This window comes from Nomascus leucogenys, chromosome 8 (assembly GCF_006542625.1).
Source record: "Nomascus leucogenys isolate Asia chromosome 8, Asia_NLE_v1, whole genome shotgun sequence".
Taxonomy (NCBI): Eukaryota; Metazoa; Chordata; class Mammalia; order Primates; family Hylobatidae; genus Nomascus; species Nomascus leucogenys.
In genome coordinates, this window is record NC_044388.1 from 104,443,838 (window position 1) to 104,471,370 (window position 27,533).

Genomic DNA, 27,533 nt, shown 5'->3' on the forward strand with positions numbered 1-27,533 from the left:
TACTTATAATTTTTTTTAATTTTTAATTTTCATGGGCACATAGTTTATTGGGGATTTTTTTTTGAGATGGGGGGGTCTTATATGTTCCCCAGACTAGAGTGCAGTGGCTATTCACAGGCGCCGTCTAGCGCACTACAACCTTAAACTCCTGGGCTCAAGCAATTCTGCCTCAGCCTTGGGACTAGCTGGGATTACAAGTGCCCGCCACCACGCCTGGTTTGCCAATACTTTCTATCAGTCTGTCATTTGTTTACTGTCTTTTCTTCCATACAGAAGTTTTTCCTTTTCAGTTGGGTCAAGTCCATTCATCTTTCTGTTACAGCTTGAGTTTTGTGTCACACATAGAAAAGGTGCCCCTACTCTCACTTTCTATACAGCTATCAGGTCCAGCTCATAGCAGTTCTTCTATTTATCCATCCACTGCCCCAGCAGCTGCCTGGGCACTCACTGCCCCGCACCCCTCTCCAGCCCCAAGGTAGAGCTCCGGCCCTGGGAGTCCCAGGACCATCCCGGACTGGGGAGCTGCTTGGTGTCCAGCCCCGGGCTCAAGCTCTTCTCCAGCTCTGCAGCTACCTGGGGGGCAGCAGCCCGGATAGCATCCTGGATATTGGTTAGGTCCCACTGGGTCCTCAGGAGGGCACTGTCTAGTGTGAAGAAGCCGTCGCGCGTGCGCCGCACTTGGGAGCAGACAGCAGTGGTCTTTAGCTCCAGGCCGATTTCATGAACCAACTTTCGCAGCTCTTTCTGCGTCTCATGCACGCACTGCACCTCTGCCAGGGACACACAATGACAGACATGGTGGTGAGAGCACAGCCTCTAGTGTGTGGTTGTGAACCCACACCCCTTGGATACCTCCTAGGTATGTAACAACCTTAGCAAGACCCCTAAGCTCTCCAGGTTGTGCTATTCAGAGGACCTGCCCTGTGGGTGCCACCTGAAATGTGTTAGACTTGCAGAACCTCAGGCCCCACCGGGACCTGCTAAGTCAGAATCTGCCCTTTTTTGGCAACAAGGTCTCATTCCATCACCCAGGCTGGAGTGCAATGGTATGATCACAGATCACTGCAGCCTCGACCTCCTAGGCTCACATGATCCTCCTGCCTCAGCCTCTGGAGTAGCTAGGACTACAATTCTGAGCCATCACAACTGGCTAATTTTTTATTTTTTGTAGAGACAGGGTCTTGCCATGTTGCCCAGGTTAGACCTGCCTTTTACTAAGACTCGGTTTCCCTATCTGTAAAATGGGAGTTATGAGGAGTAACAGAGATCATTTATAGAAAGTGCTTAATAAACAGAGAGTTGGCCGGGCGCGGTGGCTCACGCTTGTAATCCCAGCACTTTGGGAGGCCGAGGTGGGCGGATCACGAGGTCAGGAGATCGAGACCACGGTGAAACCCCGTCTCTACTAAAAATACAAAAAATTAGCCGGGCGTGGTGGCGGGCGCCTGTAGTCCCAGCTACTCGGAGAGGCTGAGGCAGGAGAATGGCATGAACCCGGGAGGCGGAGCTTGCAGTGAGCCGAGATTGCGCCACTGCACTCCAGCCCGGGTGACAGAGCAAGACTCCGTCTCAAAAAAAAAAAAAAAAAAAAAAAAAAAAAAAATAAACAGAGAGTTCAGTGCCCAAGCAGAGGAGCAGGCATTAACATGACCAACAGAAAAAAGGGGCGGGGGCAGGGAGAGACAAAAGGAACACAGATAAGAGGGGCCTGAGCTAGGTGGGACAGGGGAGGTAAGAGTTGTGTCTGATGGAGCCCTCACAGCTTCAAACATGGCAGCTCTGGAAATGAGCCACTAAATATAACCTTTGCTTGGTAAGGTCTGGCTTCCAAGGGTGACTTGGCAAGAGATAAGAGAGCTTTTGTTCTGTGAGCTCTGTCATCAGCCAAGTCCAGGCCAGGGCTGGGAGGGAAGTTGGCACCTGATGCCTTGGCCCACAGAGATCAGGGCGGCGTGTGCTGGCCTCAGCTGAGCCAGACAACAGTGACCTCTGCAAGAGCGTTCCTGAGTGACTCCCAAACCCAGGGGCCCCATCTCACTGCTCCAACTTCCTTGGCCAACCTACCTAAGAGGAATTCCGGAGGTGCAAAGTAGAGGCATCGGATGCCGGTTATCAGCATCGGGGACTTGTTCATGGGCCGGATCAGGCCTCTCACAGCCATCTCATAGGCCTCCTGGGTCTTCAGGTCGAGGTTGGAGTACCTGCAGATCAGGAGGGGGGCTGCAGCTGGGTGGACCACCTACCCTTTCCCTCACATGAGAAGCACCTCTCTGGAAGCTCCTCACTTGCTTTGTGTGCCCTGCCACCGTGGCTCCTCCAGCCACCTTTCCTGCCCTCCTTCATCACCAGGTGCCTGATAGTCAGGAAACCCAGGCAAGGTGGCTCCAGAGCCCAAGCTCTTAACTCCTTGGCTGCTCTTGCCCTTGAGCTCTGTACTCCGATGATGTGGTCCCTGGTTTCCCTGCCATTAGATCATATAATCTCAGCAGGACAGCTTGGTTCTCTTGCTCTTCTTGGCCTCCCGTTGGCCAACCCAAGACCTGGCACACAGAACCATTTCTTTTTTTTTTTTTTTTTTTTTGAGACGGAGTCTCGCTCTGTCGCCCAGGCTGGAGTGCAGTGGCGCGATCTCAGCTCACTGCAAGCTCTGCCTCCTGGGTTCACGCCATTCTCCTGCCTCAGCCTCTCCGAGTAGCTGGGACTACAGGTGCCCGCCACCACGCCCGGCTAATTTTTTGTATTTTTAGTAGAGACGGGGTTTCACCGTGGTCTCGATCTCCTGACCTTGTGATCCGCCCGCCTCGGCCTCCCAAAGTGCTGGGATTACAAGCGTGAGCCACCGCGCCCGGCCTACACAGAACCATTTCTTAACACCAAGAAAGAAACAGGTAGCTCCTGTCTGGTTCTGGGCTCTAAAAACAAGATCCATGGAATCTGCCCCAGGTTTGGGGGAGCCTATGGGAGCCAAGGGCACTTACTGCTCTCCCAGTACCTCCCTGAGGGCCCTACTCACATCACCAGGGCCTTCTGATGGGAGCCTTGGATCATGGCCAGAATGCGGTCCAGCTTCTCTTTGGTCACGTGGTCTGGAAAAGGCAGGGGGTTGTCAGTGCGCAGGTACCTGCTGAGGATTGGTCACAGCAAACTCCTTCCCCTGAGGCCAGCCCCATCCCTGGAACATGGAGAGAGGATGTTTTGGAGGGATCCCCATGGCGGGGTGGTTGGGAGTCCTTTGAGATTCTCATGAAAGCACTGGACCTTCTTCTCAGAAAGATACACATGACTCAGCATTGTAAGGGCATTCTATCTTTTTTTTTTTGAGACGGAGTCTGTCTGTCACCCAGACTGGAGTGCAGTGGTGCAATCTCGGCTCACTGCAAGCTCCGCCTCCTGGGTTCACGCCATTCTCCTGCCTCAGCCCCCCGAGTAGCTGGGACTATAGGCGCCTGCCACCGCGCCTGGCTAATTTTTTGTATTTTTAGTAGAGGGGGGTTTCACCGTGTTAGCCAGGATGGTCTCGATCTCCTGACCTCGTAAGCCGCCCGCCTCGGCCTCCCAAAGTGCTGGGATTACAGGCTTGAGCCACCACACCCGGCGAGGGCATTCTATCTTTATAACTTTTATTTTAGGTTCAGGGGTACATGTGAAGGTTTGCTACACAGGTAAACATTTGTCGTGGAGGTTTGTTGTACAGATTATTTCATCACCCAGGTATTAAGCCCAGTACCCAATAGTTACCTTTTCTGCTTCTCTCCCTCTGTCTACACTCCCCCACCTCAAGTACACCCCAGTATTGTTTCCTTCTTTGTGTTCAAAAGTTCTTTTTTTTGTTTTGTTTTGTTTTGGTTACAGAGTCTCGCTCTGTCACCCAGGCTGGAGTGCAGTGGCACGATCTCGACTCACTGCAACCTCTGCCTCCTGGGTTCAAGCGATTCTCCCGCCTCAGCCTCCCGAGTAGCTGGGACTAAAGGTGTGTGCCACCACGCCCAGCTATTTTTTTGTGTGTGTGTGTATTTTTAGTAGAGATGGGGTTTCATCATGTTGGCCAGATGGTCTCAATCTCCTGACCTTGTGATCTGCCCGCCTTGGCATCCCAAAGTGCTAAGATTACAGGTGTGAGCCACTGCACCCGGCCTTTTTTTTGAGACAGAGTCTTGTTCTGTTGCCCAGGCTGGAGTGCAATGGCACAATCTCCATTCACTGCAAGCTCCGCCTCCTGGATTCAAGCAATTCTCCTGCCTCAGCCTCCTGAAAAGCTAGGATTACAGGTACATGCCACCACACCCAGCTAGTTTTTGTATTTTTAGTAGAGACAGGGTTTCACCATGTTGGCCAGGCTGGTCTCGAACTCCTGACATCAGGCAATCCACCTGCTTTGGCCTCCCAAAGTGCTGGGATTACAGGCGTGAGCCACCGAACCTGGCCTTTTTTTTTTTTTTTTTTTTTTTTTTGAGATGGAATCTCGCTCTGTTGCCCTGGCTGGAGTGCAGTGGTGAGATCTCGGCAAACTGCAACCCTCACCTCCTGGGGTCAAGCGACTCTCCTGCCTCAGCCTCCCGAGTAGCTGGGATTATAGGTGTGCACTACCACACCCGGCTAATTTTTTGTATTATTATTATTATTTTTTTTTTTTTGAGACGGAGTCTCGCTCTGTTGCCAGGCTGGAGTGTAGTGGTGCGATCTCAGCTCACTGCAACCTCTGCCTCCCAGGTTCAAGCGATTCTCCTGCCTCAGCCTCCTGAGTAGCTGGGACTACAGGTGCCTGCCACCACGCCTGGCTAATTTTTGTATTTTTACTAGAGATGGGGTTTTACCATATCGGCCAGGCTGGTCTCAAACTCCTGACCTTGTGATCCACCCACCTCGACCTCCCAAAGTGCTGGGATTACAGGCGTGAGCCACTGCGCCCAGCCTCTTTTCAAAATTTAGAACAGTAGTCAGGCGTGGTGACTCACACCTGTAATCCCAGCACTTTGGGAGGCCGAGGTGGGCAGAATACCTGAGGTCAGGAGTTCCAGACCAGACTGGCCAACAGGGTGAAACCCCATTTCTACTAAAAATACAAAAAATTAGCTGGGTGTGGTGGTGTGCACCTGTAATCTCAGCTACTCCGAAGGCTGAGGCAGGAGAATTGCTTGAACCTGGGAGGTGGAGGTTGCAGTAAGCTGAGATCGCGCGCCACTGCACTCCAGCCTGGGCGACAGAGCGAGACATTGTTTCAAAAAAAAAGAAAAGGAAAGGCCGGGTGCGCTGGCTCATGCCTGTAATCCCAGCACTTTGGGAGGCCAAGGTGGGCGGATCATGAGGTCAGGAGATTGAGACCATCTTGGCTAACACAGTGAAACCCTGTCTCCCGTCTCTACTAAAAATACAAAAAAAAAAAAAGCCGGGCGTGGTGGCAGGCGCCTGTAGTCCCAGCTACTCGGGAGGCTGAGGCAGGAGAATGGTGTGAACCCGGGAGGTGGAGCTTGCAGCAAGCCAAGATCGTGCCACTGCACTCCAGCCTGGGCATCAGAGCGAGACTCCATCTCAAAAAAAAAAAAAAAAAAAAAGAAAAGGAAAAGGAAAAGGGAAAAAACTGACGATATGGAGAGAAAGTAGGGTCTTTGGAAGTGATGTTACATTTGAGCCAGGCAAGCAGGGGAGTAGAGGGTGCTCCTGGAGCACAGATCCCATGGCCAAAGCCTCAGCCCAAGCCTGGTGTGTGGAGTGGAACTGAGAAGTGGCCAGCATGGCCTAGGGCGGGGAGAGGACTCAGGGAAAGCAAACGCGGAGGGAGGCAGCGGCAGCCACTTCCGGTTCTCACCATAGGTTGTCTTCTCTACCAGCCTCCCATCCTCACGGAAGTCATCTGTAGCTTTGCCCAGGAGGCCACGCACTGTGTAATCCTTCAAGGACAGGGAGGTAAAGATCCGTCAGAGACCCCACTCTAAGCCCTAGTAGACCCTGCCCCAGAAGCTGGGGGTGGGGGGTCCTCAGGTCTCCCTCAGGGAGCTCATGTGCCCAGCCCCTGCCCAGCTGCTCCACGGCCCCATGAGGAAGGGCACCAGCTCTGTCATGTGGCCTTCAGCAGCTCTTGCTCTCTTTGTATTCAAGCTCTCCCGTCACCTGGGGACAGTAACAGGGCCAGTCTCACAGTGCTGCTGCCCGGATTCAGCAGGACGTGGTACCTGGCTCCCAGTCAGCAGGCTTCCTACAAGATTGCTGGCTGGTTTCCATGACAACGAGCACTGGCAGCCTCCAAAGGTGCTGACTGCTGACAGCCACCCTGTGGCCACCCCAGGCCTCCATGTTTCTCCTCTCCAACCTAACTCGGCAATTTCTCACCCCAAGCCCCTTCTAACATGCCCTGTTGGCTTCTCTCCACGCCTCTAAATAGAATAAGATTTCATGGCCCAGATCAGGCCCTTGCTCATCCCTGCTTGTAAAAACTCCCCCTCCTCTGAATCTGTGCAGCTAACCCCATCTGCCACAGATAAGTAATGACTGGCTGGGTACAGTGACTCACACGTATAATCCCAGCACTTTGGGAGACAGAGGCAGGTGGATCACCGACTAGCTGGGAGGACAGGCATGCGCCACCAGCCTGGCTAATTTTTTTGTATTTTTAGTAGAGACAGGTTTTCACCATGTTGTCCAGGCTGGTCTTGAACTCCTGGCCTCAAGTGACCCACCTACCTCAGCCTCCCAAAGTGGCAGGAGCCACTGAGCCCGGCCACAATTTTTAAAATTTTTATAATTTAAAAAAATTTTTTAAAAATAAAAATTATAATAATTAAAAAAAAATTTTAAATAGAGATGGAGTCTTGCTATGTTGCCCAGACTGGTCTCAAATTCCTGGGCTCAAGCAATCCTCCTGCCTCAGCCTCCCAAAGTACTGGGATTACAGGTATGAGTCACCACACCTGGCCCTCATTCCCATTTTACAGATGAGGAAACTGAGGCACACAGATATTAATTAGGTAATCCACCCAAGGACACACAGCTGTCAGAGTGGTAGAAGCTGGGGTTCAAACTGAAGCCATTGGGCTCCAGAATTTGTGCCCTTAACCACTAAAAATGTGGGCCCCATAACGTGGCACCTGCGTACATACTTTGTGGTATCAAACTCCATAGCCCCGACCCCACCTTTGGATGGTAAGCTCCCTGTGGGCAGGATGCTGACATCTACCTCTCAGTCTTGGGACAGAATAGGGAATGGCACCATGATCAAGCTCTGGTGTTGGAGAGACCTAGGTTCAAATCCCAGCTCTTAAAGCCCTAACAACTACATGATCTAGGTAAGTGACATCTTCTCTCTGAGCCTCAGTTCTCTCATCTGTGAAATGGGGCTAACAACAGATTCCACTTTACAGGGAGGCTGTGAGGCTTCCCTAAAGGAATCCAGGTACAGTGCTCAGCACAGAGTAGTCGGCATACACTAACGCCAGTAGTTATTATTGTTATTATTATTACAGCCCCTGCACAGCACACGATCATCAAAAAAATGCTTGCTTATGGCTTGGGTGCTCCCCCACGGAATCCTCTAAGCTTCAGAATCCTGCTGGTGACCCCCAGGAAAGGACCAAGGGAGAAGCAGGCTGTCCCCAGAACCTCGTACCTTGGTAAGATGAGCATTGTACATATCGGTGAGGAGCCTGCATCCATGTCCCACGCCGAGCACTGAAAAGCAGCCAGCCTCATCTCACACCTGGGACCCCCTTCCCATTCCCCTAAGTATCCCCACCCCTACCCCACTATCAGAATACTCCTTTTTCTGATGCTGCCAAAGGCAACAAGAAGGCAAAAAGATCTACAGGGGGCAAGTGCACCCCTCTGGGTATATGTCACATGCAGATTGCTGGGCCTTACCCACATGCACTGAATCTAACTCATGGTTGGAGGGGGCCTAGGATCCTTGCCAAGCTCTCCAGGGGATTCTGACACCTGAGAGGAAGAGATCCCTGGCCTAGTCACACAAACCTGCACTCAAATCAGGGGCAGCTCTGAGTATAATCTTTAGCCTCTTTGAGCATCAAGTTCCCCACCAGTAAAATGGGGGTAAAAATACTGTCTGAAGGCCAGGGGCAGTGGCTCACGCCTGTAATCCCAGAACTTTGGGAGGCCGAGGCAGGCGGATCACCTGAGGTCAGGAGTTTGAGACCAGCTTGGCCAATATGGTGAAACCCCATCTCTACCAAAAAATACAAAATTAGCCAGGTGTGATGCCGAAATCATGCCACTACACTCCAGCTTGGGCAACAGGAGTGAGACTCCGTCTCACAAAAAAAAAAAAAAAATCAGCCAGGCGTGGTGGCGGGCACCTGTAATCCCACCTACTCGGGAGGCTGAGGCAGGGAGAATTGCTTGAACCCAGGAGGCGGAGGTTCCAGTGAGCTGAGATCGCGCCATTGCCCTCCAGCCTGGGAGACAGAGCAAGACTCTGTCTCAGGAAAAAAAAAAAATACTGATTCCTGTGGGTGCTGTGCAGTCGGCACACAGGAAGGGCCCAATAAACGGTGGCCACTGTGGTCACTTCCTGACTTTCTCCCAGTCTGTTTCTCCCTCTGGCTGAGGGAGAGAATGACCCTGCATTCACTCGTGGGGAGACAGAATAGGGAGAGGGGGCATGAGATCATGTCTGCCTGCCTGTGCCTCAGGAAGCAAGACAAGGGGACTGTGACTGTCGCGGCTGGAGGATGTGGGCACCACCTGACCCTGGGGACACAGATGGCTCATGACTAGGGCTTTGTGTGTCCAGACCCAGCCACATGCAGGCCCTGGCCATTAGGTCCAGAGTCACGTGCCTGGCTGCCCCATGATGCAATGATGGTTTTCCCTCTCCGGACCAGGGGTATTCACTGGCCATGGGACCCAGAACAAGTCACCTAAATCCTACTTTCTTCTTCCAGAAAATCATACAATATCTTTGATCTTTTCTCAAGCCTTATCACTGTACCCCCAGGCTTCTCACATCACCTACCAAGTACTCCAGAAGCCTGGGCGTCCAGCTGATGTCCCACGCCAACCTTGAGATGGGTGAATGCTGGTCCACATACTGCAAACAAACAAACAGGGTCCATTTTCTCAACTAAATGCCACCGCAGGATGGCTTTGGGCTGCATGTTGACCTCGTTCTCAGAATGGAGCCTCAAGGAGCCCAAACTAGCATCAGGCTAGACTCTCAGGCTTCCCCGTCATGGAATCTGGGACCCTGAACTGTATCCTCAGTGCCCTGGGATCCAAAGGGCAGCCCAAGATGCCTCTTGCTCTGCCTATCATCAGTCTCCCAGTGAGAGGCTCTAAGAAGACTGGCGTAACACTGAAGGTCAAGAGTGCGGGGTTCGGCTGGGCGCGGTAGCTCACGCCTGTAATCCCAGCACTTTGGGAGGCCGAGGCGGGTGGATCACGAGGTCAGGAGATCGAGACCACCCTGGCTAACACGGTGAAACCCCGTCTCTACTAAAAATACAAAAATTAGCCGGGCATAGTGGCAGGCGCCTGTAGTCCCAGCTACAAGGGAGGCTGAGGCAGGAGAATGGCGTGAACCCCGGGGGGCGGAGCCTGCAGTGAGCTGAGATCGCGCCACTGCACTCCAGCCTGGGTGAAAGAGCCAGACTCCGTCTCAAAAAAAAAAAAAAAAAAAAAAAGAGTGCGGGGTTCCCTGCCCAGCTCTACTGAAGAAGAGTCCCTGGAGGAAAATGGAGGCTGTGAGCTCCTTAAGGCAGAACCTGGGTGTGTCAACTCACCAGCTGCTCAGGAAAGAACTACTGAAAGAATAAACGCAGGAATGAGCCAGAAGTGTTTACACTGCTACAGATTAAGAGGAATCTAGGGGAAGGGTCCAGGGTAGTTAAGGGCCTACTGAATCCAGGCCATGTTACTAAATGTCAACACTGAGCCTCAGTTTTCTCCCTTGTGAAATGAAAATAGGACCCATCTCATAGGACTGTGGTGATATCAATGAGGATTGTACTTGGGGGAAGCTTAACACAATACCTAGTACAGAGTGGCGACTCAATACATTACACTTCTTATTGTTACCATATAATAGAGTCATTGAATATCACAAGTCCAAGGGGTTTTAGAGGTTTCTGGTCAAACCTCTAGATTCCCTGACACATGCCTTAATCACATCTAGTGATGGGGGCACATTACCAGAACCAGTTCCATTGTTGGGCAACTTTATTCAGTAAAAAAAAAATCACTCTTTCGGCTGGGCGCGGTGGCTCATGCCTGTAATCCCAGCACTCTGGGAGGCCAAGGTGGGCGGATCACCTGAGGTCAGGAGTTCGAGACCAGCCTGGCCAACATGGTGAAACCCCATCTCTACTAAAAATACAAAAATTAGCTGGGTGTGGTGGCACACACCTGTAATCCCAGCTACTTGGGAGGCTGAGGCAAGAGAATAGCTTAAACCTGGTAGGTGGAGGTTGCAGTGAGCTGAGATCGCACCACTGCACTCCAGACTCCAGCCTGGGCAACAAAGCAAGACCCTGTCAAAAAAAAAAAAAAACCATTCTTTCCCAGAAACCCCAAAACTCATACCTTAGGACTTCTACCTAGGGTCTCATTTCTCACCTGGAGTCCCAGAATAGAAAAAGGGTCAGCAAACTACAGTCCACAAGTCAAATCCTGAAGACTGTTTTTTTTTGGTGTTTGTTTTGTTTTGTTTTGTTTTGGGACGGAGTCTCACTTTGTCGCCCAGGCTGGAGTGCAGTGGTACGATCTCAAGTCACTGCAACCTCCACCTCCCAGATTCAAACGATTCTCATGCCTCAGCCTCCCGAGTAGCTAGGATTACAGGCACCTGCCTCCACACCTAGCTAATTTTTTGTATTTTTAGTAGAGATGGAGTTTCACCACGTTGGCCCGGCTGGTCTTGAACTCCTGACCTCAAGTGATCCGCCTGCCTCGGCCTCCCAAAGTGCTGGGATAACAGGAATGAGCCACCGCATCTGGCTTGTTTTTTGTGGCCTATGAGTTAAGAATGGTTTTTCCATTTTTCAATGGTTCAAAATAAATCAAGAGAACAGTTGCAGGGGCTCACGCTTATAATCCCAGCACTTTGAGACGCCGAGGCAGGCAGATCACTTGAGCCCAGGAGTTCAATACTAGCATGGGCAACATGACAAAACCCCATCTCTACAAAAAATACAAAAATTAGCCAAGCATGGCTGGGCGTGGTGGCTCATGCCTGTAATCCCAGCACTTTGGTAGGCTGAGGCGGGTGGATCACGAGGTCAGGAGATCGAGACCATCCTGCCTAACACGGTGAAACCCCGTCTCTACTAAAAATACAAAGAATTAGCCGGGCATGGTGGTGGGCGCCTGTAGTCCCAGCTACTCGGGAGGCTGAGGCAGGAGAATGGCATGAACCCAGGAGGAGAAGCTTGCAGTGAGCCAAGATCGCGCCACTGCACTCCAGACTGGACAACAGAGCATGACTCTGTCTCAAAAAAAAAAAAAAAAATTAGCCAGGCATAGTGGCCTGTGCCTGTAGTCCCAGCTACTCGGGAGGCTTAGGTGGGAAGATTGCTTGAACTCAGGAGGCAGAGGTTTCAGTGAGCCGCGATCTCACCACTGCCCTCCAGCCTGGGTGACAGAGTGAGACCCTGTCTCTAAATAAGTAGAATACTACAGTTGTCCCTTGGTATCCAGGCGGATTGGTTCCAGGATCCCTTGCAGATACCAAAATTTGTAGATGTTCAAGTCCCTGATATAAAATGGCATAGTATTTGCATATAACCTAGGCATGTCGTCCCACATACCTTTTTTTTGTTTTGAGGCAGAGTCTCACTCTTTCACCCAGGTGGAGTGCAGTGGCACGATCTTGGCTCACCACAACCTCCGCCTCCCGGGTTTACGCGACTCCTCGTATCTCAGCCTCCTGAGTAGCTGGGATTACAGGTACGTGCTATCGTGCCCAGCCAATTTTTAGTAGAGACGGGGCTTTCCCATGTCTTGAACTCCTGACCTCAAGTGATCCACCCACCTTGGCCTCCCAAAGTGCAGGGATTACAGGCGTGAACCACCACACCTGGCCACTTTTTTTTTTTTTGAGACAGAGTCTCGCTCTGTCGCTCAGGCTGGAGTGCAGTGGCGCGATCTCGGCTCACTGCAAGCTCCGCCTCCTGGGTTCATGCCATTCTCCTGCCTCAGCATCCAGAGTAGCTGGGACTACAGGCGCCTGCCACCACGCCCGGCTAATTTTTTTGTATTTTTAGTAGAGACAGGGTTTCACCGTGTTAGCCAGGATGGTCTCGATTTCCTGACCTCGTGATTCGCCCACCTTGGCCTCTTTTTTTTTTTTTTTGGAGACAGAGTCTCGCTCTGTCACCCAGGCTGGAGTGCAGTAGCACAATCTCGGCTCACTGCAGCCTCGAACTCCTGGCCTCAAGTGATCCTCCCACCTCGACCTCCCGAGTAGCTGGAACTATAGGCATGTGCCACCCCACCTGGCTAATTTTTTCTTTTTTTTGAGACAGTTTCACTCTTGTTGCCCAGGCTAGAGTGCCATGGCGCAACCTCAGCTCACCGCAACCTCCGACTCCCGGGTTCAAGCAATTCTCCTGCCTCAGCCTCCTGAGAACCTGGGATTACAGGCATGTGCCACCAAATCTGTCTAATTTTGTATTTTTAGTGGAGACGGGGTTTCTCCATGTTGGCCAGGCTGGTCTCGAACTCCCGACCTCAGGTGATCTGCTCGCCTCAGCCTCCCAAAGTGCTGGGATTACAGGTGTGAGCCACTGCACCCAGCCTTTTGTATTCTTTTGTAGAAGTAGGGTTTCCGCATGTTGCCCAGGCTGATCTTAAACTCCTAGGCTCAAGTAATCCACCACCTCAGCTTGCCAAAGTGCTGGGATTACAAGCAGGAGCCACCAGGCCTGGCCCTCCCACATATTTTAAATCATCTCTAGATTACTTTTTTTTTTTTGAGACAGAGTCTTGCTCTGTTGCCAGGCTGGCATGCAGTGGCGCAATCTCGGCTCACTGCAACCTCCGCCTCCCGGGTTCAAGTGATTCTCCTGCCTCAGCCTCTCGAGCAACTGGGACTACAGGCGCCTGCCACCACGCCCGGTTAATTTTTATGTTTTTAGTAGAGACGGGGTTTCACCATGTTGGCCAGGATGGTCTCGATCTCTTGACCTCGTGATCCACCCTCCTCGGCCTCCCAAAATGCTGGGATTACAGGCATGAGCCACCATGCCTGGCTAGATTACTTATAATGCCTAATATAATGCCTATGCATCACTTTGAGTGGATTCAACACAGTACTAGGTGCACAGCAAATTCAAGTGTTGCTTTTTGGAACTTTGTGTTTCTTTGTCTTCCCAAATATTGCCAATCTGAAGCTGGATCATGGGATGTGGAACTCATAGACTCAGGGGCAACTGTACTTCGTGACATGTGAAAATTACCTTAAGTTCAAATATGAATGTTCATAAAGTTCTATTAGAATACAGCTAGGCTCATTCCTTTAGATACTGTCTATAGCTGTTTGGCACTACATTGGCAGAGTTGAGCAGTTCCAACAGAAATCACATGGCCTGAAAACTAAAACATTCAGTATCTGGCCCTTTCCAAGGAAATCTGCCAATTCCTGGTCTAATACCTCACTCCTCTGTAGACCTTCAAGGGCCTGGCACAGGAATCTGAGCACTGGGACACTGACTCTGCTCAGGGATTTCCTGGGAAGTGACACACAGGATCCTGCTTAAATCTGCCTTACCCAGTGGATGGTTGATGAGAGAGGGTACGCTGGTGGCTGTGAGGGTCAGCTCCTTCTCTTCGCTGCCTCCCATGGGGCCCAGAAAGAAGCGAACACGCTGTTTAGGGGCGGGAGGCTTCCTGGCATTGAGACCTGAACACACAGAGATAATATATACACACATACATACAAATATATGTACATATAAAATATTTTTTAAGAGACAGGGCCTCGTTCTGTCGCCCAGGCTGGAGTGCAATGGCGCCATCATAGCTCACTGTAATGTCAAACTCTTGGGCTCAAGCGATCCTCCTGCCTCAGCCTCCAGAGTAGCTGGGATTACAGGCATGCACCACGACGCCTGGCCAGGAATATCTTGTTCTGTCCAAACACTTGGGGGATTAGACAACAGGGAAGTATGACGTAGAAGACAAAGCAGAAGCCCATGGTGCAGAGGGCAGAATAACAGTAGTTAAGAAACAGGAGGATTCAAATACACTCTACAACGTAGTAACCGTGTGACAAAGAACAATACTGAGTCAGTTCCCCCCTCGGAAAACAGAGGAAAGTAAGGAGTAAGAAAGCACAGAGAACAGGCGTTTGGGAAAGCGCTCTGCCCAGGCGAATAGGTCACGTGATTTTGTTTTGCGGGAAGGACCAGAAGCGGAGATGGACTTCCAAGAGAACGAGAGCGGGAACGTGGGTCTGGTTCGAGGCACTCACCCTTCAGCAGTTGTAGCTCCACTGTATCCCGCAGGTGCTTCCATTTTAGCCCCGGGGGCTTATAGACCGCGAAAAGCCCATGCAGCCGCGATAAGCCAGCAGACCCCATACTTGAAGATCACAGCACCCGCTGGACCTGGACGGAAATACCGCAAGGCCCCGCCCCCAAATGTGGTCCTTACCATGGGCGCCGCCATGTTCCACAGCCGGAAGAGGTTCGCATTTTATAGTCTTCGGGGAAAACCGGCTGTGGAGAAGGAAATAGGGCCCGGCGCTGAGTGAGCGTGGTTGCGTGTCCTTTGCAGACACTTTCTGGGGCGAGGTGAAATGGCGAGAGTCTTGGATCGGTGGACGTAGACGGTAGACAGTTCGCGTGCGTTTCCTTCCTACTTGGCCTACATGTCTTCTGCCCGTGCAGCGATGTTTCTCCTCGAAAGGCCGTAGGCAACGCGGTCAGAATCGGTTTTTCAGTGTTTTTTGACCCCTCCGACGCTCCATCGCCGGACAGAATCGCCGCGTTCTCAGTGCCCGCCCATCCTCCGCGGACGCCCGCTGCTATGGCGACTCTGCTGCGCCCTGTCCTGAGCCGGCTCCGCGGGCTCCCCGGCCTACCGCGGCCTGCGGCAGGCAAGTGGCGCCGGGTTCCGGGCGCAGGCGGGAAGGAGCCTGAGGGCGCCCGGCTCCTCTGACCTCGGCCTTTTTCTTGCCCCGCAGAAATGCCCCTCCGGGCCAGGAGCGACGGCGCCGGCCCGCTATACTCGCACCACATCCCCACCTCCCCGCTGCAGAAAGCGCTGTTGGCCGCCGGCTCCGCGGCGATGGCGCTCTATAACCCCTACCGCCACGGTAAGACCGCCCGCGCCTCGCCCCCGTGGGGGCGGCTTGGAGCCGTTTCCTGTGGGTAACTGGAGCATAGCCTAGGTCGGAGTACCCGAACCTGGTTGCAGCTCGTGACCACTCGGAACGTTTATGAAAATGCAGATTCCTGGATCCCACCAAAACGCACTGAATCTGAATCTGAATCTGCAGTGGAGGGAGAAATGGGCGTGGAAACCGAAAGTCTGTCTTTAAACTACTTGGGAGAATCTGTCATGCAGCCATATTGAGAACATCTAGAGACTAAATAGATGATTCATAAGTACCGATCAGTTTATAACATCCTACTAGAAAGTCAACTCCGAGGTCAAGGACCATGTGTGCCTCGTTCCACTGCATCTGCAGCCTTATGGATAGTGCCTGGCACATAGTAAATGCTCAATAAATATTTGCTGGATGTGTGACTAGAACATGCTAAGATTCTACAGTGTTTTTCTCATGCCTTCTAGATTTTTGAGTTCTGGGAAGTACTGTTATTCCTACTAATAAAAACAGGCTAGGCACTATTATAGTGGTCACGCCTATAATCCCTATCGGGGGGCCGAAGCGGGCAGATGGCTTGAGCTGAGGAGTTTGAAACCAGCCTGGGCAACACGGCGAATCCCCATCTCTACAAAAAAAAATACAAGAATTAATTGGGCCTGGTTGCATGTGGCTGTATTCCCAGGCTGAGGTGGGAGGACCGTTTGAGCCGGGGAGTTCGAGACTGCAGTGAGCTGTGATTGTGCCATTGCACTCCAGCCTGGGCGACAGAGCGAGACCCTGTCTTAAACAAAGAAACACTATATCTCCATGTCCCCAGTGGTTTTTTGTTTGTTTTGTTCTAAGACACAGTATTGCTCTGTGGCCCACGCTGGAGTGCAGTGGCGCAATCTCAGCTCTGTGCAACTTCCACCTCCCAGGTTCAAGCGATTCTCGTGCCTCAGCCTCCTGAGTAGCTGGGATTACAGGCCTGTGCCACCTGGCTAATTTTTGTATTTTTAGTAGAGACGGGATTTTGCAATGATGCCCAGGCTGACTTCAAGTGATCCTCCCGCCTCGGCCTTCCAAAATGTTGGGATTACAGGCATGAGCCACAACGCCTGGCCAAGGCCAGCGAAGTTTTTAATTTTTTTGTAGAGACGGCATCTTGCCACGTTGCCTAGGCTGCTCTGGAACTCTTGGCCTCAAGTGATCATCCTGCCTCAGCCCCCTAGTGTTGGGATTACAGGTGTCAGCCGCTACACTTGGCCACTAAGTGTTATATATGCATGATTTTCATGGTTTCTCACATTAACCAGCTAAGAAAGGCGTTGTCTGCACTTCACAAATTAAGACACTGAGGCTGAAAAATGTGAAGCAGGCCAGGCATGATGGCTCACACCTGTAATCTCAGCAATTTGGGAATCCAAGGTGGGAGGATCACTTGGGGCCAAAGTTCAAGACCAGCCTGGGCAACATAGCGAGACCTCATCTCTACAGAAAATTAAAAAAAGTAGCATGCCTGTAGTCTTAGCAGTGAGCTATGATCACACCACTTCACTCCAGCCTGGGCAACAGAGCAAGACTCTGTCTCAAAAAAACAAAACGAAACACCAGAAATGTGAGGCAATTTGTACTAGGTCACCTAGATAGTGAACACACCTGGACTGTAGCCCAGCATCTCTGATGCCTAAGCCTCTACCAGTCAATGGAGACGTGATATTGTATTGTGAAAGGTGATTTGTAAAATCTTTAGAACATTGTGCTAACCAGAGCTGTCCCGCCCCAGTAGATTAAGAATAAGAACTATAGATATGTATACTGATCCCTTGTTGTGTGCTGGGTAATTTGCTAAGTGTTTAACCTGAATCCTTATAACAAAGAGCTAGACATTATCCCTAATTTATCCTGTAGGAAACAAAGGCTCAGACCAGGTCAGGTAACTTACCTAAGATGACATCCCCCACTTGTGCCCGTTTCTCTCCTTTCAGACATGGTCGCAGTTCTAGGGGAGACCACAGGACACCGCACCCTGAAGGTCCTCAGAGACCAGATGAGGAGGGATCCAGAGGGTGCTCAGATCCTGCAGTAGGTCCCAGCTCTGCCTGGGGGTCTGGGGGCATTCTCTAGGTATTCTGACCTCTCTAGAATCACACTGTGTTTGTTCTGTTCCGCTAGGGAGCTATTGATACCCTGGCTACATGTGGTTGCAGAGGCTGGGCACTGCCCAATTCCAGGGGTGTCATTCACATACATGTGTATACACTGTGATGACTTCTGAGTTGTGCAGTGTGATGGCCTTGGCCCGGTTTCAGCCACAGGGCTCTGTGCCTTCATTAAGTTCCCATAACATGTGCTGGCTTTACCCCTCCCTTGCAGTACCTTTTGCAAGTACTCTGGTCACATTCGAGGACTGTCTTCCTGCTGAGATTGTGCCCCTGCCCATGTCCTTGGTTTGGGGTAGTATCCTAAGTCCCTGACACTAGCCTGGCCAGTTGTAGGTGCTCAATTAAGGCTTGTGGTGGCCACATTGCTCTTCTGTACGTTCTCCCGCCCCTCAGCTCGCTGTAGTTGGATCGTTCACCTACCTTTGCTCACACCCTCCCAATGCCCAAGTCTTGCCTTTCAGGGAGCGTCCCCGGATTTCAACGTCCACCCTCAGCCTGGGCAAGCTCCAGAGCCTGCCGGAAGGCTCCCTGGGTCGCGAGTATCTCCGTTTCCTGGATGTGAACGTGAGTTTTCAGCTCCTGTGTATCTGGCAGTCACCAGACAAGACAGAGGAATAGCACAGGCATGACACCCTGAGGAAAGAGGAGCCCTAAGCTGCCACCATCGTCAGGAGTGCTCTTCAGGCTCATGCCAAGGCTTTGTTATTTTCTGTGGGATAGGCAAATGGGTGGGAACATGCCTCCAGTTGATAATACTGGCCAGTGTTCATTAACCTCCCACTGCATGCCTGATGCCAGCCTCATCCATGATCTTGCTGAATCCCTCCACAACTCTGTCAAGTATGTTCTATTATTATCCTCTTTTAGTAGATAAGGAAACAGAGGCTCAGAGCAGTGAAGCAAACTTGCTAATTTCACATAAGCGGTATTAATGGAGATGGCAATCAACCCCAAGTCATGCTCTTCACTGCTGTACTGTGTCCCCTTATTCCAGGGACATTGCTTTCCCTATGGTATGGCAGGTGTGGCACTCTCCAGCCCCTCCAGCCCCAGGCAGGGAGGACAAGGAGAGGGGGAAGGGGGCGTCCCAACTATTGGCAAACTCATTCACTAACTGAGGCTCTGCTATGTGCCATCTTTTCTTTTTTTTTTTTGAGACGGGAGTCTCGCTCTGTCGCCCAGGCTAGAGTGCAGTGGCACGATCTCGGCTCACTGCAAGCTCCGCCTCCTGGGTTCATGCCATTCTGCTGCCTCAGCCTCCCGAGTAGCTGGGACTACAGGCGCCCGCTACCATGCCCGGCTAATTTTTTGTATTTCTCAGTAGAGACGGGGTTTCACCGTGCTAACCAGGATGGTCTTGATCTCCTGACCTCATGATCCACCCGCCTCCGCCTCCCAAAGTGCTGGGATTACAGGCGTGAGCCACCGCGCCCGGCCCACCCTTTTTGTTTTGTTTTGTTTTGAGACAGGGTCCTGCTCTGCCACCCAGGCTGGGGTACAGTGGCGCCGTCTCGGCTCACTGCAACTCAGCTCCCTGGGTTCAAGCAATTCTCCTGCCTCAACGTCCCACGTAGCTGGGACTACAGGTGTGCACCACGACGTCCGGCTAATTTTTGTACTTTTAGTGGAGATGGGGTTTTACCATATTAACCAGGCTGGTCTTGAACTCCTGACCTCAAGTGATCCACCTGCCTCAGCCTCCCAAAGTGCTGGGACTATAGGCGTGAGCCACCATGCCCAGCCCAACCATTGTTTTGTGTACTGGGGATATAATGGTGAACTAGACAGCCAAGTTCCCTGCCCTCATTTCTATTCCACTTGGAGAGGTAGACAATAAAATAGTTTTAAAAAATTTTCAGGGAGGGCATAGTGGCTCACATCTGTAATCCCAGCACTTTGGGAGGCTGGCGGGAGGATCACCTAAGGTCAGGAGTTTGAGACCAGCCTGACCAACATGGCGGAAACCTGTCTCTACTAAAAATACAAAAATTAGCCAGGTGTGATGGCGTGCACCTGTAATCCCAGCTACTTGGGAGGCTGAGGCAGGAGAATTGATTGAACCTGGGAGGCACAGGTTGCAGTGAGCTGAGATCACACCACTGCACTCCAGCCTGGGCGACAGAGTGAGACTCTGTCTCCAACAAAACAAAACAAAAAAATTCATATAAAAATACAGGTAAAATGTTTCAAGTAATTCGAATATTCTGGCACTGGTCCGTGCATGTTGGCTCATGCCTGTAACCCTAATACTTTGCGGGGGGCTGAAGTGGGCAGATCACTTGAGCCCAGGAGTTTGAGACCAGCCTGGGCAACATGGTGAAACCCTGTCTCTGCAAAAAATGCAAAAATTAGCCAAGTGTGATGGTGTATACCCATAGTCCCAGCTACCTGGGAGGGAGTTTGAGGTAGGAGGATCAGTTGAGCCCAGGAGGTCGAGGGCGGTGAGCCGTAATCACGCCACTTCACTCCAGCTTGGACAACAGAGCAAGACTCTGTCTCAAAAATAAAAAAATGTATACCAGCACTATTGTCAGCAGTTGGGATACAGTGGGCAAAACCAGCAAAAAGCCTGCCTTTGTGGAACTTACATTCTAGCAGCTATGAAGAGAACAAGTTAGTGTGATAGAAGACAGCTTTGGTACTGGGAAGGGTACAGCCACTTCTGACGGGGTGGTCAGGGCTGGCTCCTCTGAGAAGACTTGGAAGGTAAGGAGGAGCCAACCCTGTGGAGAGCTGAGGAGCATTCTGAGTAGAGGGAATGGCAAGGGCAGAGGCCCCATGTGTTTAGGAAAAGGAAGGTCTACCAGTGTGGCCGCAGAGGAGTGAGTGGCAGGGAGACAGTGAGTGGGCTGGAAAGGGAGCCAGGGCTGGACCCTGTAGGCCACCAGAAGGAGGAGTCTGTGTTTTGTAATAGGAGCAGTAGGAAACTTGTGGAAGGTTTTGAGCAGGATAGTAAAGTGACCTGATCTGTAAAGGACCTTAGGATCCAGTTGGCCCATCTTCCCTGTCCCTGTCATCTTCCCTCCCTCCTCCAATACAGACACATCCCATCAAGGCACCCCTGCCAAATGGCTATCCAGCCTGGCTGCTAGAGCCAGCCAGGCTGATGGAGGTGAGGGGTCTCCAAAGGTTGCCCTAGAACAGTTTCTCAAGCTGGGTAGTGTTAATGTTTGGGCTGGATCACTCTTTGTTGTGGGGGCGGTCCTGAGCCTGGTAGGATGTTTAGTGGCATCCCTGGCTTCTACCCACTGGATGCCAGGAGCACCCCCCCCCCCCGTCAAGTTGTGACAACCACAGGTGTCTCCAGAGATTACAGATGTCCCATGGTGGGCAGTTGAGAACCACTGCTCTAAATGGTTATTGTCCCCGAGACGATGTTCTGTTCCTCACAGTCTCCTGCACAGCTACCTTGACGGGGCGATCACCTGCCCTATTTTAAACCATCTCTCTCAGATTTCACCAGGATGCAAGTCATTTCATCAGTGGGAAACTCACCAGGGTGACCTGCCTCAAGTGCTACACAGGGAGGGACAGTCTTCTGAATTTCCCCCAGTCTTTAGCCCTGTTGCTGTAGAGGGGAGGGGGTAGCAGGAATAGGACTGCTAGGACACCTTGCTCAGCCACAGCCCCATTTGTAACCGCGCTGGCGATTGTGACACTTGCAGAGCAAGGAAATCAGCAGCTCATGGAATGTGAAGGAGCACCTTTGTCCCCACAGAGATTTAGATAAAGGTTCAAGGTGAGGCCACCCTCCCCTCCCTGAGGCTGATTTTGGTGAGAGGTGTGGTCATCTTGTAGTATCAAGACTACAGGCATGGGCTTGAGAATTAGGAGGAGCCTGAGTGAGAATCCTGGCTCTCTTCCCAGCTTTACAAGCCTGGACAAATCTTTTGACCTGGCTGAGTCTCAGATTCCTCATCAGAAGTAAGAGGACCTCCCATATATCTTCCAGGGCACTTATCGGCCTTGGTAATGGATATTAAAGCCACTGGCTTTGGAATCCAGCAGACTTGGTTTCAAATGCTGACTCAGCCACTTTACTAGCTGTGTGATCTTGGGCAAATTACTTTATCTCTCTGAGCCTTGTTTTCCTTATTTTTATTTATTTATTTATTTTTTTGAGTCTCGCTCTGTCACCCAGGCTGGAGGGCAGTGGCACAATCTTGGCTCACTGCAACCTCCACCTCCTGGCAATTCTCATGCCTCAGCCTTCTGAGTAGCTGGGACTACAGGCGCACGCCACCACGCCTGGCTAATTTTTGTATTTTTAGTATAGGCAGGATTTCACCATATTGGCCAGGCTGGTCTCAAACTCCTGACCTCAGGTGATCCGCTGGCCTTGGCCTCCCAAAGTGTTGGGATTACAGGCGTGAGCCACCACGCCCGGCCCTTGTTTTCCTTATCTATATCTGAAGTAATAACAGTATTTACCTCTAAGATTGCAAGGATGAAAGGATAATATATGTAAAAGACACCATCGGTGCCGGCACCTGGTGGATACTCTATGATCACCTTCGGCTTCACACAACAGGCTAAGGCCATTCTTTGGGAACAGGAAGACCAGGCTGTTCCCACTCTGTATGGGTGCTGCTGAGTACTCAGAGGCAGTGGGCAGTTAAGAGGAGGAGAATTCTGGGATCAGATAAGAGCCCAGGACTGGCCTTTTATTCATATGTTCAAGAGATGTTCATTCATCCAGGCCCTGGATCAGGCTACTGGAGGTAAAAGAATAAGCCAAACAGAGCCAGTCCTGCCCTTGTGTAGCAGACAAGCTGTTTGGATACTGTCCATAAAAATAAAATGTGAGTGGCCGGGCACGATGGCTCACAACTGTAATCCCAGCGCTCTGGGAGGCCAAGGCGGGTGGATCACGAAGTCAGGAGTTTGAGACCAGCCTGACCAACATGGTGAAACCCCGTCTCTACTAAAAAAAAAAAAAAAAAAATTAGCCAGTTGTGGTGGCACATGCCTATCCTAGCTACTCAGGAGGCTGAGGCAGAAGAATTGCTTGAATCCGGGAGGAGGAGGTTGCAGTGAGCGGAGATTGCACCACGGCACTCCAACCTGGGAGACAGAGCGAGACTCCGTCTCAAAAAAAATAAATAAAAATAAATAAATGTGAGCACGTAGGTAATTTTTAATTTTCTGCCAGCTACTTTAATAGCAAAAAGAAATTAATTTTTTTGCCATTAAAATTAAGGTGGAATTTTTTTGTTTGTTTTTTTTGAGATAGAGTCTCACTCTGTTGCCCAGGCTGGAGTGCAATGGTACCATCTCAGCTCACTGCAACCTCTGCCTTCTGGGATCAAACAATTCTCTTGTCTCAGCCTCCCAAGTAGCTGGGATTATAGGCGCCCATCACCATGCCTGGCTAATTTTTGTATTTTTAGTAGAGACGGGATTTCACCATATTGGTCAGGCTGGCCTTGAACTCCTCAGGTGATCCGCCCGCCTCGGCCTCCCAAAGTGCTGGGATTATAACCGTGAGTCACCGTGCCTGGCTAGAATTGATTTTAAATATGCATCTTGTTTAGCCCAATATATCCAAAGTATTATTTCAACAAGTAATCAATATTTTTAAATCATTGAGAGTTTTACATTTTTTTCATACTAAGTATTTGAAGTCTAGTGTGTATTTTATATGTTCAGCACATCTCACTTGGACACCTTTCTTGCCACATGTGGCAAGCGGCTGCCATACTGGACAGTGCAGGTCTAGGAGACATTAATACTCACATCCACTAAACATCAAGGTACAGTTATTTTGAGTGCCACTAAGAGGCGAATGATGCTTCCAGAGACCATAACATGAACCCACTTGGTCTGTAGGTTAGGGGTGGCCTCTCTGTGGTGGGGGGAAGGGATGGGGGACAGGAGACACTTAACCCAGGTCATGAAGGATAAGTAGGAGTTACCACAGTGAAGATGGGGGTAGTGGGAGAGAGCACCCCAAGCTGGGAGCAGCTTGTGCTAGGATGAGGGTCTTTGGGGCTTCATTATTTATTTTTAGAGACAATGTCTTGCTTGAGTGCAGTGGTATAGTCATAGCTCCCTGTAACCTCAAACTCCTGGGCTCAAGCAATCCTCCTGTCCCAGCCTCCTGAGTAGCCAGGACTATAGGCACACACCACCCCACCCGACTAATTTTTGTATTTTTTTTTCTGGCTTTTTTTTTTTTTTTTTTTTTGAGACCGAGTCTCTGTCACCCAGGCTGGAGTGCAGTGGTGCAATCTCGGCTCACTGCAACCTCCGCCTCCTGGGTTCAAGTGATTCTCCTGTCTCAGCCTCCCGAGTAGCTGGGACTATAGGTGTGCACCACCACACCCGGCTAATTTTTGTATTTTTTAGTAGAGACAGGGTTTCACCGTATTGGTCAGGCTGGTGTTGAACTCCTGATCTCAGGTGATCCGCCCACATTAGCCTCCCAAAGTGCTGGGATTTACAGGCATGAGCCTCGGCCCCCGGCTAGTCGCCAGAGTTTTCTAGTAGGGTATGAGTTTGGTGAGAATTGTGACAGTGTCAGAGACAGACTAGCAAATCGGGCCCTGGAGCCATCAGGAAGGGTTCTAGGGGAGGCTCATGGTTGTCAGAGGGTCTCCCCAGACACCCGAGCACCTACCCGCTTTGTGGATGATGAGGAGCTAGCGTATGTGATTCAGCGGTACCGGGAGGTGCATGACATGCTTCACACCCTGCTGGGGATGCCCACCAACATTCTGGGTGAGTGCCCCCGACCCTAACGGCCTGTCTCCCTGGGGTGGCTTCAGGGCCAGGGCAGGGCTTGCCTATCTCCACCACCCTCTGTATCACCTGGCTTGGTGCCTCAATTTCTGCTTTACCTGAACATCTTAGTAGCATCTTTGGCACATGTCCCCCTTCTCCCTCCCACTGCTCCTCAGGGCTCCTGCACTAATGGAGCAGCAGAGCCCATCTTCAAGGCTCCTGGTGTCTTTTTAGGCTTTAGCTGCCTCCCTGCTCTGAAACCTCAGTAGCTCCCTAAGGCCTGCAGGAACCATCCTGGAGTGTTTAGCCTGGCTTATGGGGTCATGGGGTCCTCGGCGCCCTGACCCCAGGCTTCCTTTCCATCCCTTACTCCCTTCTGTTCACTCTTGGGCCCTCTCCCGTACTCCAAGCCAAGTGCCCCAGGGCCCAGCACAGGCCAGGACTGGGCACAGCTGACCCCAGTAGAGATTAGGGAGGAATAGTTGCCTCTTTTTACCCTGCTGTGAGCACCACTAGCCTTTCTTTCAGATAGCCTGTTCACCTCCCAACCCATCCCTCACCCACAGGGGAGATCGTGGTGAAATGGTTTGAGGCTGTCCAGACTGGCCTGCCCATGTGCATCCTCGGTGCACTCTTTGGACCGATGCGACTTGGTGCTCAGTAAGTTTTCAAGTGGCAGCCGGGTCGGGGTTGAGGGTGGTATCAGGACAGAACTCAGAGGGACCAGGGCTCTTAGAAGTAGGAAGAGCACACAGGCCCCTGCGCAGCCCCTTCCAGTTCTCCAGGAAGTAAGGGTAGAAAGAATGGAGCAGAGATGTGAAACTGGCCTGGGGCAAGGGTCTTCAAGTGAGCAAATAAAGCCTGTAAGTTTCACAGGACTCTGGGGTCTCTTGGGCCAGGCCTAAGTGCAGGGTCAGAACGACCAGCGTCAGTGGGAAGGCAGGTTGGTGTTAGATTCTGGAGTGAGGGAGCCATGATTTAAATCTGAGCTTTGACATGTTCAAGATGTGTGGCTTTGGGCTTGAGATTCCACCTCACTGAGCTCTGTTGCCTCATCTGAAAAGCAGGGATAATAACTACCTCCTTCCGAGGTCTTTGTGAGGATGAACTGAGAAAATGCACAAGTGCCGAGCAGTCGAGTGCCTGGCCCCCAGGGACTTGATGTTTTCTTTTTCCTCTGCTGCCCCACAGGAGCCTGCAAGTGCTGGTCTCGGAGTTGATCCCATGGGCCGTTCAGAACGGGCGCAGAGCCCCATGTGTCCTCAACCTGTACTATGAGCGGCGCTGGGAGCAGTCCCTGAGGGCTCTGCGGGAGGAGCTGGGCATTACGGCACCACCCATGCACGTCCAGGGCTTGGCCTGAGCTCCTGAGCCAGCGGGGCCTGGCCTACCTCCCCCACCCACTGCTTCCCTTGGAGGCAGAGGGCTCCCTTGACCACCTTTGTTCCTCTTTGAACACTGATCCTTGGACAACATTTATCATAATTTGTCATAGCCACTGCTGAGTGGCCTTGAGGACGAACCCCGCAGGGAGCAAGCAGTACAGTGGCACTCCCAGGGGGACCAGCAGCTGCCCAAGGAGAACTACGCATGAACAGTATCAGTCGTCTGGGCTCATGCTGGGATGTCACAGCACTCTTGTTGCAACTCCTCCCAGCCAGCCAGGTTTGCTGGGGGCCAGGCTGGGTGTCCTTACAGGAGTGAGGGCTACACCCAATTCCAAAAGCCTAAGAAGAGAGAAGTGGAGGGGGAGGCGAGTATGTGAATAAAGGCTCCCATCAGGTCAAGTGTCTGCTTGTCCTCCTTTCCCCCAGGGATGCCCCTGACTTTGGCACTCTCGTGCCTTCCAAGCACTAGGGCAGAAGTTTCCCTCCCAGCCTGGGCTTTAGCTGCTTGTCCCCTCTCCTCTGGCCGAAGTTGGGTGGACATGGATTCAAATTCCCAGCTCCTCCCTGTTTTTTGTTTTTTTGTTTTTTGAGATGGAGTCTCTCTCTGTCGCCAGGCTGGAGTGCAATGGCGAGATCTCGGCTCACTGCAACCTCCGCCTCCCAGGTTCAAATGATTCTCCTGCTCCAGCCTCCCAAATCTCTGGGACTACAAGCGCATGCCACCACACTCAGCTAATTTTTGTATTTTTAGAGACAGGTTTCACCATGTTGGCTGGGATGGTCTCTTATCTCTTGACCTCGTGGTCCGCCCATCTCGGCTTTCCAAAGTGCTGGGATTATAGGCATGAGCCACCGCGCCCGGCCAACTCCTCCCTGTTTTCCAGCAGAGGACTTAGGGCAAGTCCCTTCCCCTCTCTGAGTCCCAATTTCCTCATCAGGAAAAGTGGAATCCTAAGGCACTCACCCCCTAGGACTATTGTGGGAGTTTCTGAGGGGACAATCAGAAGACGGAATTCAGAAAAAGGGCCCAAGGAGCAGGAGGTGGGGTTTTTTGGTTTGTTGTTGTTGTTGTTGTTGTTTGAGACAAGCTCTTGCCCCGTCATGTAGGCTGGAGTGCGTGGCATAACCTTGACTCACTGCACCCTCAACTTCCTGGGCCCAAGCAGTCTTCATCTCAACCTCCCCGGTAGCTGAGGCCACAGGTACGCACCACCATGCCCAACTAATTTTTTTTTATTTATATTTATTTATTTTTGAGACAGGGTCTCACTCTTTTTGCCCAGGCTGGAGTGCAGTGGCATGATCTCGGCTCGCTGCAACCTCTGCGTCCCAGGTTCAAGCAATTCTTCCATCTCAGCCTCCCCAGGAGCTGGGACTACAGGCGCATGCCATCATGCGCTGCTAATTTTTGTATTTTTTGGTAGAGATGAGGTTTCACCATGTTGGCCAGGCTGGTCTTGAACACCTGACCTCAGGTGATCCAGCCACCTAGGCCTCCCGAAATGCTGGGATTACAGGCGTGAGCCACCACACCTGGCCGCCCAACTAATTTTAATTTTTTGTAGAGATGAGTACTCTATGTAGCACAGGCTGCTTGAACTCCTGGGCTCAAGGGATCCTCCCGCCCTTGGCCTTCCAAATAATCCAGATGTGAACGACTGTTTCCAGCCAATTAGGAGCTGTTTTATTCTTACTGTGTTCGTAAGCACAAAAGGCTGCAGTTCATTTTGGAGTGGCAAAAAGGCATTTTCCTTGGGTAAGAGCCAAGGAACAAGGACCGGCTGGATGAAAGGTATTAGAAGAGTGGGTGGCCCTGGCTTGGGATTTAGAACCAGAAAAGCCCCAAGATAGAAGAGGCTTTAGCATTTTTCAAGCCAATTCCTCATTGTGTGAATAGATGATTGATGGCCCAGAGGCAGGCAGAGAATTGCCTGGAGTAACTAAAACACAGGCCACAGGCCCCCTGGTACGTTTACCAGTGCCTCAGTTTCCCTATCTATAATC

General features: G+C 51.4%; 2 protein-coding genes across 6 annotated transcripts; one reads left to right on the forward strand and one right to left on the reverse strand.

Annotated features, from left to right (window-relative positions):
- On the reverse strand, window positions 1–14,672 carry TRUB2 (TruB pseudouridine synthase family member 2). 2 transcript variants are annotated; one of them, XM_030817927.1, is made up of 8 exons: window positions 14,596–14,672; window positions 13,712–13,843; window positions 8,963–9,037; window positions 7,601–7,662; window positions 5,807–5,888; window positions 3,014–3,086; window positions 2,065–2,201; window positions 1–770 (listed from the first exon to the last, which is right to left on the reverse strand). In XM_030817927.1, exons 2-8 carry the CDS (start codon window positions 13,782–13,784, stop codon window positions 445–447), a joined length of 828 nt encoding a protein of 275 aa, XP_030673787.1. In that variant the 5' UTR covers window positions 13,785–13,843; window positions 14,596–14,672; the 3' UTR covers window positions 1–444. The 2 variants fall into 2 exon arrangements, with proteins under 2 accessions (XP_030673787.1, XP_003264247.1); XM_003264199.4 differs by having other exon boundaries at window positions 14,414–14,600.
- COQ4 (coenzyme Q4) lies at window positions 14,640–25,928 on the forward strand. 4 transcript variants are annotated; one of them, XM_003264198.4, is made up of 7 exons: window positions 14,640–15,040; window positions 15,128–15,259; window positions 17,242–17,338; window positions 17,880–17,982; window positions 24,009–24,138; window positions 24,708–24,801; window positions 25,333–25,928. In XM_003264198.4, the coding sequence occupies exons 1-7, from the start codon at window positions 14,971–14,973 to the stop codon at window positions 25,502–25,504; spliced, it is 798 nt and encodes a 265-aa protein (XP_003264246.1). In that variant the 5' UTR covers window positions 14,640–14,970; the 3' UTR covers window positions 25,505–25,928. The 4 variants fall into 4 exon arrangements, 3 of the variants coding, with proteins under 3 accessions (XP_003264246.1, XP_030673788.1, XP_030673789.1); XR_004031438.1 differs by lacking the exon at window positions 17,242–17,338 and having other exon boundaries at window positions 14,944–15,040; XM_030817928.1 differs by lacking the exons at window positions 17,242–17,338; window positions 24,009–24,138; window positions 25,333–25,928 and having other exon boundaries at window positions 14,944–15,040; window positions 24,708–24,797.
- The last annotated feature ends 1,605 nt before the right edge of the window (window positions 25,929–27,533 follow it).